At 41.4% G+C, this 21,760-nt stretch overlaps 1 protein-coding gene across 12 annotated transcripts in view; it reads left to right on the forward strand.

Annotated features, from left to right (window-relative positions):
* FAT3 (FAT atypical cadherin 3) overlaps window positions 1–21,760 on the forward strand; it is a 407,855-nt gene that overhangs the window by 340,759 nt on the left and 45,336 nt on the right. For all 12 annotated transcript variants that reach the window (XM_048294524.1, XM_048294523.1, XM_048294534.1 and 9 more), the window contains 5 exons: window positions 12,233–12,622; window positions 14,838–15,052; window positions 15,807–15,944; window positions 18,603–18,746; window positions 19,299–19,496. In XM_048294524.1, coding sequence (XP_048150481.1) covers window positions 12,233–12,622; window positions 14,838–15,052; window positions 15,807–15,944; window positions 18,603–18,746; window positions 19,299–19,496 — 1,085 coding nt within the window. The remainder of the gene's footprint in view (window positions 1–12,232; window positions 12,623–14,837; window positions 15,053–15,806; window positions 15,945–18,602; window positions 18,747–19,298; window positions 19,497–21,760) is intronic.

Here is a 21,760-nt window from a genome sequence, read left to right on the forward strand (position 1 = left end):
ATACTGTGGTTGGGCACTGTTGGATAATTACAACAATTTCCAGTTATGAGAAAAATAGTGTTATATCTGCCTTGTGCCTTTGATATCTGTTGAAGTTTCTGATCTCATAATATCCTGTGAAATTACAGGACTGAACCATAAATTTCTGTTTAATATATTTATGATTTGGATACATACTTAGAAACTGGACACACTGAGGGAGAATTGTACCAGCTGGACACACTGAGGGAGAATTGTGATTCTTCTTCAGTGTTTAACAGAAGAAAACAGCTTTAACTGTTTAGTAGCACACAAGTTTATTTTCCATAACCTCTACATACAGCTGGGGATCTTAAATTACATGGTCTCCTGAAGAAGAGAGAATATACATAAGTCTATTTGTTAGGATATTTTAGTAGTTTTAATTGAAAACAATCCTTTCTCCCATACTGCTGCGATTGGAAGTTTTTGATATTTCCACAATATGGTATTTGCTACTTACTCACCACCAGCAGGTTTGGAAATGTTCAAACTAAGAAATAAAAGCAAAATGCTGGTTTTACATTTTTTCAAGAGGTTCACAGGAAGCAGTGAATTTTTCACCTCCCACTGTCTCCAAAGCAAAGTGCTAAAATTACTCCATTTTGTTCAAATTAAGGCACAAGAAGAGCTGGAGTGAATTCCGAGGTGTAATTACCTGAGCAAACCCATCAGACAACTACAATATCACCCTGTTTCAAAGGAATTAGGGTCGTGCTAGGGCAGCAACTCTGAGGAAAACTACATGGGACTTTGTGGCAAGTATGATGTTAAAAATTTGATAAACTTCAGAATAAACGTGGAGCCCAAACCTGAGGTGCAGGCACATACTCATTTCCAGTGCTGCTTGTCTTTTCTGCATGCACAGTGAGTTGTGGCCTCGCTCACACAGTGCAAGAATGAATGACAGCCTCATCCAAGCTCAGCAGTGCTTTAAGCGATGGTTAAATCCTGCCTCACTTGCAGATGCTGTGCTTTGTGAATGACCTCCGTGCTCAGGCCTGTTTCCAGGATGACTGATGGTGTAGTCTACCAAAGGCATGAGCACTTACTGCACTAAAAATGAACAGTGCATTATCCATCCTTCTGCAGTCTTCTTCATCACCACTGGGGCATCAGATCAGCCATCCAGATCTGTCGTCAGTTTAGTGATTTCACTGACCGATTGATTTTTTTTTTTCTGGGTTTATGATGAGTATGAGGTTCTAATTCTGCTCAAAATGGGAATAGCCTTGTCAGGCAGCTCTGTCTTGCCTGCCACTGCGTTAGCCTATGTTTAAAGCCATGGCTGGTAGTCATCAGGCAGATCCTCCCCATTCCCTGCACAACCAGCCAGTACAGATGGACTGGGCAATCTTGGAGCCAGCACCTTGCTTATATTGCATGCAGCCAACAGGCAGGAGAACACAGGCATGTAGGTAAAAAATTGGCAGGAGTGGCCTTTATTTGGTTGCAGAGTTCATGGCAGTGTGCCGACTGCCCTGCTCTGTGTTCAGCTGCCCCTCACCCCCAAAGCCCTTCCCCAGCCCAGGGCCCATGCCCATGCATCACACAGGAGCTGTGGTAACGTGCATTTTGCTAGAGCCATCTGGTATCCATGTTTTGGTTTGGGAGGGCAAATCTAGGAGCTTCTCAGAGTCACTGATGAGACTGATCTGCTTCTTCCTTGAATAGCAGGCATCTTGTCCAACCACCCCACTCAAGCAGGACACCTACAGCAGATTATCTAGGACTCAGTCCAGATGACTTTTGGCTACCTCCAAGGATAGAGAATGCTGTTCTCCAAGGATTGAGTGCTGTGCAGCGTGAGCATCCTGGAGGTCCTCTGGGAATAACCAGAGACCTGCATTGTGAATACAGAAAACAGTGTAACATCCTCACCATGATCTGTTGTACGTTAAAAGAAAGTGTAGTTTGGGGAAATACCCTCCCATATCTTACAGCAGATTTAATAGCACTGAGTAATGCAACCTAGAAAAACAATAAGCAGTGTGCTACTTTATTCAAAGCGTTTTCTTGCTTTTGTGTGTAGGTTGCCCGGAGTTTTAAATGTGTCCCAGCTTCTGCGGGGCTTGTAGCCTTGTGAGCAGAATGGTCTAAGGTTTATTCACCAATTCTGAAAGAAACATGCAGGTAGTTTGGGGGTCAGTAGATTTGAATGGTGAGCCTGGATTTCTGTTCTTTGTTCTTAGCATTTGAAGCTTTGGTACTTAGGTGGGTGTGGGAGAAAAAATGGGTGTTGAAAACCTAATTCAGGAAGCCAGGGTAGGATCTGAGACCCTCCCAGAGATATGTTTATACAGCCAGGTTATATGGGTTACTTGTGGTTGAGTTTGACTGTGTTCTTTAAGCAGTTGTATAGAGTTAAATATTATTTGGACCAGGGTTTATGAGAAGGACTCTGTTGCGTGGAGGGCTGTGAGCCCTTGGCACAAGAGCCCTCTGCACTCCCTTGGAGGAGAGAGGCCTCAGGGCAAGACGACCTTCCCTAGAGATAAGCAACCTTCCTCTGGGTCATGGTGACAAAGTGAACCACTCCCAGCATGCCTTGTTTCTATATGGTAATAGCCTGTACCGGTTGGTTAATTGGTTTCTACCCTACCCCCTGCCTTTCCCATAAAAGCCCCCTGTTTCTGCCCTTCAGTAGGGAGCCTTTGTCCCTGGGCTTCCCTTCACAGGGGCTGCTGGACAATAAAAGCTACCTCTGTGGAACTGCTATGCGAGGCTCCTGTCTCTCTGTCCCCAAGTTTGCCTTGGGTGATGTCACAAAGGGCTGAATCACAGGAGCTGGAATCACTTGTAGCTGAGAAATCGCTAGACTTCCTGAAATCACTTGTTGCCCAGGGAAGCCGGTCAGCACCCCTGGAAGAGTTGTTCTTTGCAGGACGCTCTCTCTAGGAAGGTCGTGGCACACCGGGTTGCCCACCCCCGGCCCCCTGATAACAACACTGTTGTCACCTGATTAGTGTATTTGTGTTTAATCTGGAGAGTTTAAATCAATCAAGTCTCTAATCAGTCTGATTCTTGGTGCAGGGAGCTAATTATTCACCTTTTCGCAAAAGGTGGAAAAGCCTCAGCAGAAGAGACTCAGCCCTTCTGGGGGAAGTTGTTTGACCTTCTTAGGAGGAGACTTCTGCTTCTGAAACCCAAACTTCTCCACCAAGAATAGATGGGGAAACTGGCAAACTGGGGTGACAGGAGTGACATTTTCTTTCAGCTTCTGATGGAAAATTTTATCTTGGATTTCAAAGAAATCTGTAACAAAACTGATATTTTTCCTGCAAGGTTTGACCTCACTGATTTTGATGTTTCAATAAATATTTGCTTTGTCCAAAAAAGCCCGAGCCCCTACCATGTGTGCTCACAAGTCAAGTGCACAGGAAATAAGGAATGTCTTTTCTAGGGAAGAATGATAATATGACTTCTCCTTCAGGTTTCAGCCAGTCCAGCTTAGAGTGCACCTACCTCCAAGAGGATGGGGAAGCAAGCATATTTTATCTTCTTTTTCTTCCTGTCCTCTCTTGGTGTCAATGAGAAAAAAAGGAGAAACAACTAAAGCAATAAAAATGAACTATCTATCAGAAATAGCAACCAGGGAATATCGATAGTTCTCTGAGGTTTATCACTGGTTTTTAGAAAGTGGCATCAAGATGCTGGTGAGCCCAGCACAGAAAAAAATCGCTCAGGCTGTTCAGTGGGTCACCACTTTCAAGAATACATGCATGGAACTAGAGTACAGACTTCAGCCTTATCAATGGTGGGCTTTGGTCTTGAAGGAATTAGGGCAACTGAGCCTGTTGCAGTCACAGCTGCCTCACAGCTGGGCTTGGGGAAATGTAAAGTGTTGCTGGGTGAGGTTGCAAAAACGTCAGAGAGAAGTGCAAGACAGTCATAGCTTGATTGGAGAGCAGCTCTCTGAATGATGTGTAATGGTGAGTAACAAAATAATAGAAATGCTAAAGCAGATACTGATTTTGGCATTTTCTGGCAAACGCAGTACACAGCAAACCTTTGCTTTGCGTGTTTGTTAATGTTGGGCATATCCCTTAAACGGGATCTAAAACTTCTGGGGCATTCAGGATCTGAAAAAGACAAAAGCAGGGATCAAAATATGAATAAGAATAACAGAGATAATAGGACAGAAGATTTACTAAAACTCAGCAGCCAATAGGTAGTTAACTTCGGCAATGAGGCCAGCTAGATGGCATTTTTGGGTATTGTCTGAGTTTTTGTAAGATAAATATTACAAGATCCTTTACAGAGGATGACTCAGTCTCTTTAAAATATACATGGTGCTTCCTATATCTTCACCCACATCGTTGCCTCACAGACTTTTAAAATAGTACCAGGGTTAGGGCTCTAATGCAGGATATGAAGGAGATATGAATTATTAATTCCTTTTACTCTAGCAATCCAAAACCTCATTGCATGAAGTAAGGGGTGTAGGTGAAGTAGGGAAGCCTTTCCACTGTCACTGAAGCTGTTTTCAGAAAGAATTCAGGAATCAGCCACGGAAGAAAAAACCAACCAACCAATCAACCAAAAACCAAAACAAAACAAACAAAGAAAAAAAAAAAAAAGAAAACCCACACAAAAGGCATGAGTGAGCATTGCTCTATAGCCTAGTGAGTGACTTGCTTCTGGGCTCTGTTCCTCAGAGCTTATTCAATGAATAGTAATAGTCCATGATGATGTACCCTTGTACTCCTTCTCTCTGGAAAGGTGTTTGTTGTGTAAAAAAATAATAGGCTCTTTGCAGTTTAGACTGACTTATTGTTAGGAGGTAAATAAACCTGGGGATTTTGATAGAAAATCTCTATCAAAACATTCAGCATGACCCTGTTGAATCCCTCAGAGGGCCAGATTTTTAAAGCTTCTGGTAGGTAGTCAGGGGAATGCAGTCACCCTCCTTGCATTAAAATAATGAGATGTGTGTATCAAGATGACTAAAAGCTAGTTTGTGCTCAGCAACCGGCAGCCATCAAACCAATCTTATTTTCTTCTGCAACATGTGAGGAAGCCATATAGAAATAAACATTATGGGTGTTAATGGCTTAGGTTTAGTGAGTTTATTTGACATTGTACTGCACAATATTTTTATGTGCAAGCCAGGGAAACATGGTCTGCACCAAACTGTTATCAGGAGAGTTTGTAATAACCATTACACTGGAGGGGTAAGTTACAAAAGCTGCTGGGTGCAGCATGGCTCCTATTTTGATTCCTGAACACATAAGTAGGCGTAAGGACTGTATTGCTAAATGTCAGAAAGCAGAGTGGTGCTGCAAGTTTCCCTGGATAGTGTCGAAGCTGCAGTTGTGGTGTTTAACAGTTGGATAAGGAGTATGGAAAAACCCAGTGAATGTCATCAAGATAAATGACATCCTGTGTTTAGGCAAGAAAACCAAGTGCACTGGTGGTGTGTGGGTAGTGACTGACTGGGCAGCAGAACTGCAGAGATGCCGTTGTATCACTGTGACCCATGGGCTGAAGGTATTTATACTTTCCTAATAGTGTAGAAAGGCAAATACAAATGAGTTGGGTAAACCAGAGTAATGCTGGAAAATAGAAGTAGTTCTTTCTGTTTATTTGGTGTTGGCAAATCCTGCCCTGAAAGGCTGTGCTGTTTTGGGTACAGCACTTCCAAGAAGATGTGGGCTACATCTTCCAGGAAGATGTACGAGATTGACAAAAAAGATCACAAGTGTGGAAGAAAAGTCAGGAAATACTGAAACAGTTGAGAGGGCCTGCCAGGGAAAAAAGAGTTGAGATGATAAAGTATAACAGTCTTTAGCTGTCAGGTAAGTAGCTCTGAGGAAGGAAGTTGACCCTTGTTTTTTCTTTTTTCCCCTTGTCTTTTATTAATTTTATTCAATCTCGGCAAAAAGTCAGAACAAGATTTTTAGTTGTAAGAAAAGAGAGGCACTGAGGTGTGTTATCCAGGGAGGTTATGCAAGTTCCTGATCAAAGGATAGGCCTGTGTTTGGGGATAAATTGCATCCATCTTGTCTTTGTGCAGGGATAAATTAGATGACCTCTCAAGATTCCAGCTGTCTTTACAGTCTCTCATTTCTAGTAGTTTCTTTAATTTTTGAGATTTCCAGGACATTGGTAACAACATAGAGGCAAAGAACTAGATGAAAAACTGTACCTCTTGGATTACGTTGACTGAATAAACCCTGTATTTAAACTGGATCACTGAAACATCCATATGTATGTGTGCATGTTTATGTATATATATATATATATATATATATACACAGAGGCAAATTTGAGCACAACTGTTTATATAAATATGGTGTATATGTATATATATATAATACAAACTATTTGAGCACAAGTCTGATGAGGAGTGGCTGGGGGAGCTGGAGTTCTTTAGCCTGGAGAAAAGGAGACTGAGAGGGGACCTTCCTGCTCTTAACAGCTACCTGAAAGGAGCTTGTAGTGAGGTAGGGTTGGTCTCATCTCCCAGGCAGCAAGTGAAAGGACAAGAAGAAATGGCCTTAAGTTTTGCCAGGAAAGGTTTACATAGGATATTAGGAAAAATTTCTTCACAGACTTTAGAATAGGCTATCCAGGGTGGAATTATTACCCCTAGAAATGTTCGAAATGTGCGTGGATGCGCTGCTTGAGGACACGGTTTCGAGCTGGGTCGACAGTTGGGCTCAATGATCTTAGAGGTCTTTTTCAGCCTTGATGGTTCTAGTCATGCTTTTATATATGTATATATGGTTTTTATCTGTCTCTACACGTGCATTCCACTGCTTCTGGTTATGTTTCTCTATGTTGCCAGCTGCAATGTGTAACCCTAAATCAGGTATAGCCAAAATCCCGACTTCAGGAAAATTGACTCGGGAGCACTGAAGAAAACAAGTATACATGTCAAGTGATGTAGGCCAGTACCCAGGGAAATGTAAATGTCTGATAGGAAAGAGACAGAGGGTGAGCCAACCATCCAAGTCCCTACCTCCCACTAAAAAAGACAACACCTGACCCAGCTGAAATGAAAAGCAGGGTTTGAGACACCCACGGATGGTATCACACTGCTAACAGTTTATGCCTCCCATTTCTGTCCAGTATTTCCCTTCAGTAAGGGGTTGATTATCTTCAGCTCTGCCCTGCCCTCATCCCATAGTACCCTGACTCCATTGGAGCAGTGGTGTGAATAAAGGCCTTTGGTATTTAAGGCTACTTTTTTCCCCTCAGAAAAGGGAAAACCAGTGAAAGCCTCTCTTGGTAGCGGTGTTATGGATTGAACTCAGCCAGGTTGTCTGCTTAAGTTGTAAAAATCACTTGAAATATCTTCCCTATGGGGCTATATATTCTTCTACAGTTCAACAAGGTACTTCAGGCAAGATTTCTCTTTCATCTCAAAATGATGGAGTAGAGTACTATAAAATCTGGTTTAGAATTCATCTTTTGTGTTGTTTGCTGTTAACAAAGTTGTGGACTTTTATCTTCTAGTAATTGGCCTTGTGGTTAACATTTGGGTAGTCAGGAAAGGTCATAGGTACACACCAGCGTTAATCATCACACCATAAAAGAGGCAAGAGGAAGCACAATAATCAGATAGCTTGCTTTGTATGTTTGCAAATACTGCTAAAATGAAAAATAAATTTTTTACAACTTGCTTTCTGGTCTACATCTTGTTTGTTTATTTTTAATACTTGCTATTACTTTTCTTTGCATAGGTTTCCAAGATGAAAATGAGCAGATGACAAAGTTAATCATAATTTTTCAGACATAAACAAAAATGAGTGGTCTAGCTGTACTTGGAGAAACACATTAAATAATGAGTTCAGGGTGGCAGATTAAAACAGGAAGGAGAAACACTATATGTGGCCTTTAATATGTGTAACTTTTACTTTATGTGTGATGCATAAAGGTGTTGCCCACTGCAGAAACTTACTGTCATTTGGGGATTATGTCTGTTGTGTTAATGCTCAGCCTTTTAATTGGTGTCAGTCTGGATCAAAATGTGTTATAACTCCACAATTTTCAGTTGAGTTGCACCTCAAATCCTGTGTTCAGTTCTGGGCCCCTCACTACAGGAAAGACATTGAGGGGCTGGAGCGTGTCCAGAGAAGGGCAGCGGAGCTGGGGAAGGGGCTGGAGCACAAGTCCTGTGAGGAGCAGCTGAGGGAGCTGGGGGTGTTTATTCTGGAGAAAGGGAGGCTCAGGGGGGACCTTCTCTCTCTCTCTACAGCAGCTTAAAGGAAGGTTGTAGTGAAGTAGGAAACCTCTTTTCCAAAGTAGCAAGCAATAGGACAGTAGGAATGGCAGCAAGTTAAGCCATGGGAGGTTTAGACTGGAGAGCAGGAAAAATTTCTTCTCTGAAAGCATTGTCAAGCACTGGAACAGGCTGCCCAAGGAAGTGGTTGAGTTACAGTCTTGCAAAGTATTTAAAACGTGCAGATGTGACAGTCAGGGATGTGGTTTAGTGGTGAGCTTGACAGCGCTGGGCTAGCTAATTGATGATCTCAAAGGTCCTTTCCAACCTGAATGATTCTGTGATTCTGTGCTTTATACAAGAAGGGTATTGATATTTTTGAATTATGAAGCGAAGTTATTATATATTCCTGATGCTATTTAAAGTAGTAATAACATAGGAGCTGTCATGATGTGACATTCAGTGCATGCTCCTTTGTTTTAGTACTGAAGAAACCAAGAATAAAAGCCTATTTGAAGAATGGCATTTGAGGTACTAGGCGGGTGTATGTTTCACAAGCTCTTCACACCAGAGATTTGGCAAAGGGCAATATTCTATCATATGCTAATACAAGTCTAAATAGAAAATGTGCTACCTTATTCATTTATTAAAACAAAATGTACTGCAATCCTCGTATTGTAATAGTGATTCCTGCAAAGGCTTTCTGTCTTCAAATATCTCATGTTCATGATTGGCACCTTAGAAATCTGAGAAGTTTGAGTAAGTGAGTTGACACAACACTGTTTGCAAACATTAATCCCCCAACAGCTGTAGGCAAGCAGTGTGGGAGGATTGCCGTCTTTACCAGTGCAAGAACCATGGCATTGAAGCAGTTGTTTCCACAGAAGGCATCTCTTCTATAGTCACAGCAGAATTTACCATCACCTCTGTGGCAGGGATGCCACTGACACCCGCTGGTGTGTCAGGAGAGGGTAGCCTCTAGACTTAAGAATTTTGAATTTCAGTAGAAATAGCTTCCTACTTCCCCTTTGCCTCATGCCCATTTCTCTTCCAGCCTTGAGAAGTAACTGAGTGGAAAAGTTGAGTGGAAACAGCTATTGATGTAACTCAACACTTTCTTCAAAGTACTGTTTCTGCCACAGTTTTTCAGTGATTTTACCCCTAAGAAGCAAGTATTTAATTCCACCCCTCAAAACACTCTGTGAGAGGGTCAGCATGGGGCTAAGATCTCCCTCTGTATTTCTCCTTCTTTTTTACTCCTTTCAGCATTTGGGCCAAAAGCCACCAAAGGTTGGTACCTGTATCCCAGCTCAGATCTTCTGACGTGATCATCTGTCTCTCCTTGCCTAAAATGGCGCTTTCACCTGTAAGAGCTTTTCTTTCACATCCCGTGGGAAAAATAAGATTGTTCTCTTCATCATACCAGACTGGTACAAGATAACATACATCTCTGGAACTTCTGTATTCCTCTCTCATTTTCCAGGAAGCAAAAATAAGAGCAGTTACCTTCAAGATTTTACTTTCTCTGTTTCTGCCTTAGAATCTCATATATTAGAGTGAGCAACCAGAACACCATAATCTATATCTGATTTTTCTCCATTGTAGGATCACTAGAAGTAACTTGCAAAAACATTATTAATATTTTGTTAATTCATGGACATCACTTTTAGGAAGTAGAATACAAGAAGAGGGGCTGGATTATATGTCAGGTTGCATTTACTGGAGTTATCACATCCTGTGCATAAACTCACCGTCCATGGTGTCACATGCACCAAATTCTCTCTCCCCATTCCCCATTGCAAGATACCCTTGCTGAAGTTTGGTGGTGTTTCAAGGCACAAGTCTTGGGTTGGCCATCTCCTTTCTAGCCATTTGTGCCCTTAAAGACTGTGGTATCTGAATCTTCTGTGTTGTGCCCAGGTGTGCTGTAGTGAGTATCAAATGGGGAGTTTGTGCCAGAGAAAAGTGCAAACTGGGCTAAAGCTCTCCTGCAGTCACAGATGTGTAGAAGGTGTGTGTTAAGGCCCCTGCCTCAGGGAAGTGTTTAATACTGCTTAGAAACTGGCAGGCACCAAGAGTGGCTGGTGCAGAATACTAAATAGTTTTACAGTTAAAACTTGTGTAAGTTGGGTGTTCAACTGCATGCTCTGAATCGGGGGGAAAAAAATCCCATTTTCCAGCATCCCTGAGGATCATCTGTAATTACTAACTCATTAATTGTTATAGTCGGGTGTGTCCTTTTTTTGTAAGTGGAAGTTCATGGAGGATGTCTAGCTGAAGGAGAGCCTCCCCAGCTGGAAATGTAGACACCTCCAACCATTCAGACCCTGAAAATCTTCCACTTTCTAGAGGGCTTTACTCCTTTTTCATGTTTGTCAGTTGAGTTGACTGTCAGCTGACAGAGTGTTTGGATGTGTGTATCAAGAGACTAAGGGAAAGGGTAAATGTGCTCTGCAGCAGCTGTAGGGTATTCAGAGCCTATGTGTTTCAGCATGAAGGAATCTCCAGCAAGTTCATGGGCGGAGCTCAGTTCCTCGTCTGTAAGACAAGAGTCACCTCCTTGACTGCCTTGCTGTTTTGCTGAACTTCTTTGACTTTTTATTTTTCACATTTGTGATACCATAGTGGATAGAGAGGCTCTGCTGTGATTAAAAAACCAAAACAAAATAACACAAGAAACCTAACAGCCTGGTTCATTGCAATATTGCCATTTAATTTGTTCCATATTTTAAAGACATTTGAACCTTTTAAATACACTCTGGTATCTCAAGCACTGCATAAAAACTTTATTCTCTGAAGAGCCAAAAAGTAATTCCTAACGCCCTTCAAGCAGGGACTGGGACTTTGTAATTGCTCTAGCTTTTATGTGTGTGTGATTGAACAAAGAGTCTCCCAGCTCCCCCTTGTGTGGATGCTCAACTCCTGCTACATCAAGCAGAAAACAAGTGTGATTTGTGCTGCTTTTGATCAGACATTTCTACAATGCTTTGCTGCTGGAAAGCAGAATAATACTGTCACAAATTTTAAATTAACAAAATATGCCTAGGAGGGATTGGTAGCTCTTGTTCATATGATTAATGTCAGGCTTGTAAAGTCTGTTCTCCAACAAAAACAACAGCAAATGCTCAAGTGAGAGATGTTAAAAACAGAGACTCTCCATTTTAGTGGATCTTTGTGTTTTAGTTATAATCTCTTACTGAAGCACCCAGGACAAAATCACAAAATCAACTCGCATCAAGGGAGTTGAATTAGCTTATATCTGTGTTCACTTTTAATTAGATTTGAAATGGCTATCCCACAGTAGTGCAGAAACCAAGTCAGTACCATCCCCTCAGGCCTTATTACTGACAACGACCTTAGCATGGATCTGCATATTCAGCAGTCGGGTGGATAAGTGCTTTATATTGGGAAAGATGGGCAGGATTTTAAAAACATGGGATATCTTTGTACAACTCAATTTTTGCTCTCAGTTTGGGAGACTGAGGGACTTTCCTTTTTAAAATGTTCGTATTCTGGCAGGAGTTTTTTGATGCAGCTTTTGTTTAACAGGTATCATTTTATGATAATATTTTTCTGTTCAGCAGTGGAGTCATGGCAGCACAGGTAGCAAGTACATTCTGTGCCACCTGATGTATTTCTGTGGGTTTATTTTCCCCTTATGTACATTTCTATTCCTTCAAGATGCGCTCTGAGGCATTTCCAATTTCAGCATTCTGCCTGTCTCATCTAATTCAATTATAAGCTGTTCTGGGCAAGGACCATATCTGGATTCTGCTTTCGAGTTTCAATACACAGCAGTTCTGCAAAGAAATCTTTTTTAAAAAGTATCATGGTGAGGGAAGGAACTTATCCATAGGGATTTGTCATGTGAGAAGAGCATGTCCTGATCTCCCAAACTTTCAGCAATATTGTACCACAGGCACTCCTACCTCCACCCCCACTGGAAATACTCAGTGTGATAGCAGATTTTGCTTAGGGTTTCCATTAGATGGGAAGAGATTTTTCTTTTATTTCACGTTATCATTTTCCCATTTGCTTCTTTTTCAGGCGTGAACAGAAAAGTCACCTATTCCTTGTCAGACTCTGCAGATGGTTACTTCTCAGTTGACCGGTCATCAGGAATCATTATTTTGGAGCATCCACTTGATAGAGAGCTTCAGTCTTCCTATAACATCACTGTAAAGGCTTCAGATCAAAGCATTGTGCTGACCTTATCCTCGTTTGCCACTGTTACCATTACAGTGCTAGACATTAATGACAACCCCCCTGTGTTTGAAAGAAGAGATTATCTTGTGACAGTACCTGAAGACACCTCACCTGGCACCGAGGTCCTCTCTGTTTTTGCTACAAGCCAAGACATTGGTACAAATGCTGAGATTGCCTATCTCATCAGGTCAGGGAATGAGAAAGGGAAGTTCAGGATTAACTCAAAAACAGGTTTGTAAAGTGGCTATTACTTGCAATGCTAAATGAAAGCATCAGAAAAACATGCATGCTTTGGGGAAGGCTCTTGGACCAAAAGGTTCCCAAGGCCAGAGACTCACAGTTTGTCATTGTGTAATTAACTACCAGGTTAAAAAGAAATTTTAGGTTGGAGAGTGATGTCAATTACGGTCACACTCGGCTGCCCCAGCTCAAGTAAGTCTGTTGAAGCCAATATAGGTGTGACAACCTATTAGCCAAACTGTGCAAAACACTTCTGAACACTTGCAATGTTTATTTGCTTAGCAGCTCAGTACAGCCTCAACTGTCTGCCCCTTAGAAAGCATCAAACAGTGCTACCAGGACCTGTTAGGACCAATTCAGTCCTAACACGTGGTTGCCATTTATGCAGCTTCCTTGACTTAGGTTGCTCTGATTTGTCTTTTTGACTTCAGCCATGGCCTGGGCTGAGGTCTTTTTGGTTATACATCACAAATTTTAGAAATACACCACTGCTTCTCTTTAAGAAATACCAAGCAAAGCTGTCATATTTGGTGTAAATGTCTCATTTTCTCTGAATTACCTTAGTGGAATATATTTTTTATCCTCACTGAGTTTTTATTCCATCAACAGTAAGCATTCTTCTCTGCTTCCTGTAGTGGATTCCCTTATTCTCATAGCATTCAGGATGCCCAGTACAAATCTGCCACCAGAGTCTGAGAGCAAAACAGTCTTGATTTTGAAACACTTGTTCGAGTGCAGCTCAGTAACACAAAAAATCTCGAAATTATGCATTGTGTCATTTTTATAATTGTGTGCAAAAATGGCTCTCCACTCTGCAGGGACTGCTGCCTCTCATGTGAGGGACTTAACATAACTGTGTGTTGTCTGTCATCTTCATCATGTTGATTAGTGCTAGCAAAATTTAAACATAAATACGCCTAGGCAGTGATACTTAACTTCACATTTGACAATGAAGCCAAGGAAATAAATCAATAAAAACCCATAATGAAGCTTAATCGCACAGGGAAAAAAAAAACAAAACTAAAACTATATATTATTCACTAATGTGTGACAGCTCCATTATTATCAGTTTACAGGCAGGAGCTCAGTTTCTAGACAGCAGAGTGGAGATGTAGCATGCCTGATCAGAGCTTGAAAAATAATGTCCTTCACACCATTTATCAGTGGGAACTCTCTGCTAGCCACTTGGAAGCTTCTCTTCAGGGCTCCTGCTTTCAGCAAGTCATGCTGAAAGGTAGAATTCGTTTGGAAAGAGCCCAAACAAGATTAAGAGGAATGAATGACTTGAGGTCTGTAAAATGTGACTTACGAGGAAAGACTGAAGGAATTAAGGCTGTTTTAAGCTAGAAAAGAGAAGACATGCTGTTAGTTTTCCTGCCTGTAGAAAGTAGCTGTGAAGAAGAGGGGAATAAACTGTACTCCGTGCCCAGTCATAAGAAAAGAAGTTGCGAATGGACTTAAATTACGTTTTAATTATTTTGCTTAAATGATAGGAAGGAATTCCTACCTGTCATGATTATAAAGTCCTGAAATACATTTCCTAAGAAGGTTAGGAAACTGATTGTTGGAGGTTTATAAGAACACTAGAAATCAGATCATTTCTATCCTAGAGGGAGTCTGGGTGCATGGAGTCAATCAAGTTACAGAGAATTTTAATTTTGGTTGTGTGGTGAAGTAACACAAAATTTATAAACCTAGTTGAGTGGGGAGGTCTCTGTTTAATCACTTAAATGATAGACAACTGATTTCTCAAAGGTATTCATATCCCATTCATTTGTATTTAATTCATGAGAAGTTAATTGTGTGGGAGTGAATTTCTGTTGACTTGTCAGGGCTGATTTCCAGAGTCAGCATCCAGTTCTCCCACAGGCTCTGTGAATGAAATGGTAAATTGGTGGATATGGCTCCCACTTCTTCATCTATGATACTCATATAATGGAAGCTATTTTCATGAGGAACCATTCATTGCTTCATGCCTTGTAAAGGTCCTTTCTGCAGAGTGCAATTGGCATCATTCTTTAATCAAACGACAGCAGTAGAAACCTGAATAAACATTTTTATTGGATTGGGCAGTCTTGCAGTTAGTGTTGTTATGTGTGCCATGGTGATAAATAGCATGCTGTACTGTTTACTACAGTCAAATCCCTTACTCCGCGGCATGATTTGGTTTTTGCTGGCTGTTGACATTCCCTCCTTTGCTTCAAAGGAGTGATTTCCATTTTTGAAACTTTGGATTTCGAATCGTGCAAGGACTTCTACTTAGTAGTGGAAGCAAAGGATGGAGGCACTCCAGCCCTGAGCGCGGTTACGACAGTGAACGTGAACGTGACGGACGTCAACGACAACGCGCCCACGTTCAGCCAGGCTGTCTACAGCGCCGTCATCAGCGAGGATGCAGCCATCGGGGACTCCGTGGTCATGGTGAGTGGGGCCCTGGGTGGCATTTAGGTGCGATGAAGCCCTCTGCCCCTGACAAAATGCAGCACTGGCTAATAATGATCATTTCTATGTCTTGAATCCCCCAAACCATTTTCTAGCCAATACTCTGCGTCTGCTACTGCTCTCCAAGCTGCTGTCAGTTTCTCCCCAAAAGAAAGTAGTAGTGGTACTGACTATTTCTTTTTACAAACTGAACCCGCTACACCCTGTTATGCTGTCAAAGAGTGATGGCCTATTTAAGGTGTTGCATTTCATGAGTCAGCTAGAAAAAAACAGGTTTTAATAGAAAGGCAGAATTCAACTTTTCAGTGAAATAGTCAGAGAGTCATAGGGTTGGATGAGATCTTAAAGATCATCTAGTTCCAACCCCCCTGCTGTGGGCAGGGACACCTTTCACTGTACCAGGTTGCTCAGAGCTCCAAATACATAGTATTTGTATAGTCTGGCACGCAGTGTGCCATCCCCAAACCTCACAGTCTTCTCATCTTGCAGCTTGAGGATCCAAAGTGATGGAATATTAAAATATTCTGTATGTTTTCAGACTAGAATTTTGAAAAGGCCCAAGCGAAGCCTCCTAACAAAACGCTATTGGATTGATGCTGTAGAGGTGTGCAGTTCAGGTGTAACTGGTCTGATGGAAAATGAAATTTACTTTTTGGAGTGTTGAGCAATTAATGTATCATACAGATCACTTAATATTTGTTTTGCTAATTTTTTATTCTTCTCTCAAAAAAAGTTGATAGCAGAAGATCTGGACAGTCCTCCCAATGGCCAGATTCATTTTTCCATAGTGAATGGGGATCAAGACAATGAATTTTCGGTTGATCCTGTTTTGGGACTCGTGAAGGTTAAAAAGAAATTGGATAGAGAAAGGGTAAGACATGTGGGACTTCTTAACTTGCAATGAGTTACAGATGCGCATCAGTCTCCACTCTGCTGCTAGCTCGTGTTGAAGAAGTTTCTTTTATAGTCTACAGCCTAAGATTCTCCAACAGGTTTTTCAAATGTTTCCCCACTTCTTTCCATGCTAGCCCTGTTCCCAATCCTATCTACAAGCCAACTGCTCTGCTGCTACTCCCACCCTGCACCCACACAGCAGCTGGGGTCAGATCAGGGGAGAGAAGCAGCACTGGATTTCTCCCATGGTGCCGACGGGAGCTGCTGCTGTGTTAATGAGCTGCCTGCTCTCCCCTGTGCGTGCAAGCACACACGTGCAGCTGTGTGTGCAACAGAGTGCTTACAAAATCCTCCAGATTGTGGCACCGAGCACCGAGCTGAGGCCTCAGCCATTAATTAGCACTCTGCAAAACATGTCACTGGGGAGGGGATGTTATGAAGTAGCCAGGTTGTACCAAAAGTGAAAGAGTGCTTCATTAAACAGATTCTGCTGCTTTGTTTGCTCACTCCATTATTCATTCAGGATTATTTATCACCATTTTTCTATAGCTAGCAATTAGCAGCTTTTGGGAAAAAAAACCAAACAAATGCAGTTGCCTGTGCTACTAGCAGGGCAGGAGAGTGCTACACGGCTTCAGAAATCCATGGCTACACATAAGGAAATCCCTGCCTCCTGCCTCCCAGCAATGCACCCACAAAACTGGGGAAGCAGACTGCTGCCTTCAGAATATGGGCTCAGCTGGAGAAGCTCTTTAATGGAAGCAGACCTGCTTCTTAAAACATTGGGAAAAAACCCCTTCTGTATTATCACATAGGCAGGATTAAATTGTTTGTGTTTGGTAGTAGAATGACTTCACCACAGACTGTCTAGAACAGGGGAGTAACAATGGCTGTACATGTTACAAATTGGCTGCAATAAAAGTACAGGCTGAGTTTCTTAATATGACTTTTCTTTAGTTTCTGAAGTGCACTCAGGTACGGCTGCATTCAGACACACACACCCTCACAAGCATGTGCAAGTGTAATGCCAGCTGTGTTAGGTCTGCATTTTCCAAAGTTTCCCTCAGTTAAAATAAGCTGCGATATTGTCTTTTTTTTTTTTGCTTCCTTGGCACATTTCCTAGACACAGGTGTTTCTGACCCCTTCAGGGAAAGTTTATGATGCCCCATCTGCTGTAGATCCCCAAAGGCAGTGCTGACTCCCAGGTTTCAGTGGTTTAAGGAAACTTATTTCCAGAGCTATAATCACATAGAGACCATGACTTTTGCCATCTGCCTTTCTGGGATTCATTGAAATGAAAGCAAACATCCAAAAAAAAGATGGGAAAGATTCTACAAAGCTCTCTGTCTTGTCTTCAGCTAGCAGTGGAAATTACAGTTAAAAAGAAAAGATTAGTTCTCTTCCTCAAGTTTCTTGACTTTCCACAGTTCAGGATTCCTCTTCCCTCCAGTGTCACTATGACCCCACCAAATGACAGTCTATCTCCCCCATACAACCCCCCCAAAAACATATTCTCTTTTGCTTTGTATTGGTCCCACATCCCAGACGAGCCCCCTTATTTTGTGTGCTCCATCTGAGCTCCTCCCTACCACAAAAAAGGTGTTATTTTTCAAATGTATTTGGATTTCATTCCCACCCACACCCTTCCAAAAAAAGCCCCTTTAACAATATCTTGTTCCTCTCGGCAGGACCTTGCTTTTCCCCTTTCCAGCCCTGCACTGAGAGGGTGCAGCAGAGTGTTGTATCTGGCATGTTTTGCCCTTCGCTTGCTCCCCTGTGGGAGGATTCAGGGGCAGACATGTCAGCAGCTTTCCCTGTGGAGCAAGGAGCAATATACAGTAAAAAGCAGTTTTAAGACCTAAGGAAGCCAACATAACGATGCAGTTCGGAAAATCCAACTGTCATCCATAAACTGTGCACAGACAGAGCTTTTGCAAGTTGTCACATATACTCACACCTCACACACGGGCACATATGTGTGTAGAGGGCCCATGGATGATGCGCTGAACTGCCTGCACTGCACTGAGTTGTTTGTGTCTGTTGCAAACAAGTAGACTCAAGCCTACTTATCTTCTGCAGAATGGTGGATAATATTATGTTGCTACAGAGACTTTTGTCCCTCGTACTCCCAAATGTTTTCAAGTGTGTTTAAGCCAACTGCCTGTGAACTTTTTCTTGGCTCTCCATCGCTGTGTTAGAAAAAGTATGTGTCAAACTGACGCTGGCTCTAATAAGCAATTTATATAATGTCTTGGAAACCAACTGCAAGATAAATAGAATCAGGTCACATTTCGCAGCTGACACCTAGGAGAGATGAAAATGTAAGCTTACAGTACTAATAGCTGAGTTCAGATATTATCTGTCATTTATTTTCTGTCTGCCCCTTCGTTTCAGGACTGCTTTATCTGATACAGTTATTTTGATACAATGAAGCTGTTGTGTTTATTGTAGCCTTATAAAACAGAAGTTGCGGTATCACGATAAACAGGATAATGTTATATACTAAGGGTCGTAAAGTAATGAGGCCAAACAGCCTTCCTTAGAATATGGAAGGGGGGTGCATTGAATGTAAAGAAGCTGGGTTAAAATTTAGGACTGCCTTCATAATGATTTAGTGTTTTCACCTTTTTGCAGATATCTGGTTATTCATTAGTTCTCCAGGCAAGAGATAGTGGCACCCCTCCTTTGTCTTCATCTGTGACGGTCAATGTGGACATTTCTGATGTGAACGATAACAGCCCTGTGTTTACTCCAGCTAACTACACAGCTGTAATTCAAGTAAGTTTATCCTGCACATCAAAAACTTCTCTGACTTTTAGAATGCACGGGCATTTGGTTTTAGTTAAGTACCTCTTGATGATCTATCTGCAAAACATGTATCAAGTGATCTTATCTAAAGGAAAGTATAAACAAATCTTTCTTGAGTCTTTTGGTAAGTTTCTGTTTGCTGAGGCTCCTTAACCACAGCATCTGTCACACGTTTTAACATTCATCCCTGCTGCACCAGGTACTCTAACCTCAAAATGTCTGCTCTGGGATAAGTTCACACTTCTTTACACCTTGCTCTGGCTGTGAGTCTTGACTTTTAGTCAGTCCTAATCAGACAGAGTATCAGACAGAGCTCAGCAGGCCCTGGAGGTGTGGCAGGTACCTTCATCTCTGCCGCTGGTCCATGGGGCGTAAGCGGTGTCAAAAAACCACAGCTTGTGAAATGCCAGCTTGGGCAGAGAGCATTCAGTTGAATATTCTCAATAGCAAAATGTGGTATTTTCTGATTGCAATATGTATCATTTTAATCCTTTTCTTTATACGCTGTGTATATGTGTAAAGGAAAATAAACCAGTGGGCACAAGCATTTTGCAGCTGGTAGTGACAGACAAAGACTCTTTTCACAATGGCCCCCCTTTTACCTTCACCATCCTCACTGGCAATGAAGAGGAGGAGTTTACACTGGACCCTCACGGCGTTTTGAGGTCTGCAGTCATCTTCAAGCACATGGTCTCAACTGAGTATGTGCTCTGCGTGCAGGTAAGGCTTCATTTTTACATCTACACTGAAACAAAAAAACCTCTTAGTGGTAGGTAACCTGTACTTTGCCTGTATGGGTTGGTTTTGATGGACTGGATTCTGCAAGTAAATACCACACATTCCAGTTTGCAAATGCACAATACGGAATATTTTCTTTGATGTTCTTAAACCTGGTTTCATATAAATATAAATAGGTAGCCAGCCACCTTTCCAGTTTCCTTGGCATGAAATGAATTTTCTGAGCAGCAACTGTTATGGTTTAAGATTTTCATCATTTTTTTTCTGTAGCTAAGGAAGGAAAATGAGCAAAAATGCATTATATACATATAAATACACCCCAGAACAAGTGACTGAAAAATACTGTTCTAGGAAGGAAAATCATTTCTGCTTTTAAGTCATAAATTTAATCATAAATTTTTGGAAGCCTTCCAAGAATTCATGAAATCGCATTTCCAAGGTCAACTTAGCTTTTAAAGAATGTCAAAATAAGACATGCAATAGAAGTCCGGCTCAAACTTAGCTTTAGAATAATTGTTGAGAAGCTTTGTAACCAGGGTAATTTTGATTGCCAAAACCTGTAAATCCAAAAGTAATTTGTCCACATTTCTCAGGCCTGCCAGAGAAGATGTATTAGGGTTCAGTAAATATGCAAGTCTGGGGAATCAACCTCTTCTCTGAAATGAGTCATGGTCCCATAAGCTATGTCTCAAATTCCTCCACTTGCTTTGCTGGGGTTGATATCTCTAAACACAGCCTATCTGTTCCTTTACAAGCACATTTAATGCCATTCACAGCAGCAGCATCCTTAGTTGCAGTTGTTGGTTACGACTCAAAAAATACAAGGTCTGATGCTAATTAACAGTTCAGATCAAAAGTTTTACAAGTTTGCCATTTAATATCCTTGAAACCTATTTTTTTAGCCCTGTAGGAAAATAAAAAATGGTCACCTTTTCTTTCTTACCATGCCTTAATCATAAAATACCCTGCTTTCAGGGTAATTTGCTAGCCAGAGTTTTCGTGTAGCCAAAACTGGGCATGAGAGTTAAATTTTAGCAGCATCCTCTAGCTTAGAGATCCACGTATTTCATATCAATGAAATATTAGACAGACCACCATGCCTGAGATGCACCAACATGCTCAGAAGACGACGTTGTTGGATTGTGGAGGCATGATTCCTCCCAGTATTATTTTCTTCAGGGATTTCTGCAGTGAAAACATATTTTATAGTTTCCTGTTGTATATAGACCATAGAATAGTTTCTTTCCATCCATATGTGCCAGAGTGCTCCTTTCTCTTTTTCACTGTATTTCCACTGTATCTCTTTCCACTATCCACTATATCCTACTATATAACCTCTGTATTAGGTTTATTAAGAATTAATGTTAAAATAGAAAGTGAAATGAGACGTAATCTCTTCGGCATGTACATGGGTATCTGTCTGCATATATATATATAAAAATATATAAAATATATATATTTTTAAATATTCCACCCAGCTCTTTTAGGACTGAAGATGAATGAATTTAAGAGTGTCTTAGAATTACTAATCTATGCCTAGTAATATCCATATTACTGTTGTCATCTTGCCATTTTTTTCTTCAGCTTGTAAATTTTGCACCCCATGTCCAAATACAAAGATCTTTGAACATGTGCTACATCTCTTCCCAGTGGCAGTTTAGTCTTCTGTTATTCTCTGGAGCAAATAAATGTGTGGAGCAGTATATCTTAATAGGGGCTACAATAAAACATTTTTCTTATTGTAGAAAAGGACACTGATTCAAGTTTGCACACCTTTCTGTCAAGATGGCCTTGGGTTTTTTGTCATGCTCTTTTGCTCTCTATGAAAAAAGTGCAAATGATGCTATAATAGCTGCTCTGGGTCATACAGTCATCTGTCCAAGTGCAGTTCTGCTCTCGTATTTTGTCATTAGTAACAGCACAAGCACCTATTTCATTTTTGGAGGATGATAAATTTCATTTATGTCAAGCATGTTTCTTGATTGCTTCAGGTAAGGAAGTACAAAATGCTGTAGAAAAATGCTGAACTCCCTAACATCCACACAAGCTAACAGTCTGGAGTGCTTTGGAGCACACCAAGCAATGCAGAAAGCTGGTATTTCAGGCTCTTTTCCAGGGTAGAAGTGAGCCCAAACTCTGTTCAGTGCGGAATATACCACATTGTTGGTATATTCTCTGTTGTGAAGATGACAAGTGATAGCTGTGGGATCCTGGGAAGATTTCAGTTTGAGTAATGAGACATTCTA

The sequence above is a fragment of the Corvus hawaiiensis genome, chromosome 2 (genome assembly GCF_020740725.1).
Source record: "Corvus hawaiiensis isolate bCorHaw1 chromosome 2, bCorHaw1.pri.cur, whole genome shotgun sequence".
Taxonomy (NCBI): Eukaryota; Metazoa; Chordata; class Aves; order Passeriformes; family Corvidae; genus Corvus; species Corvus hawaiiensis.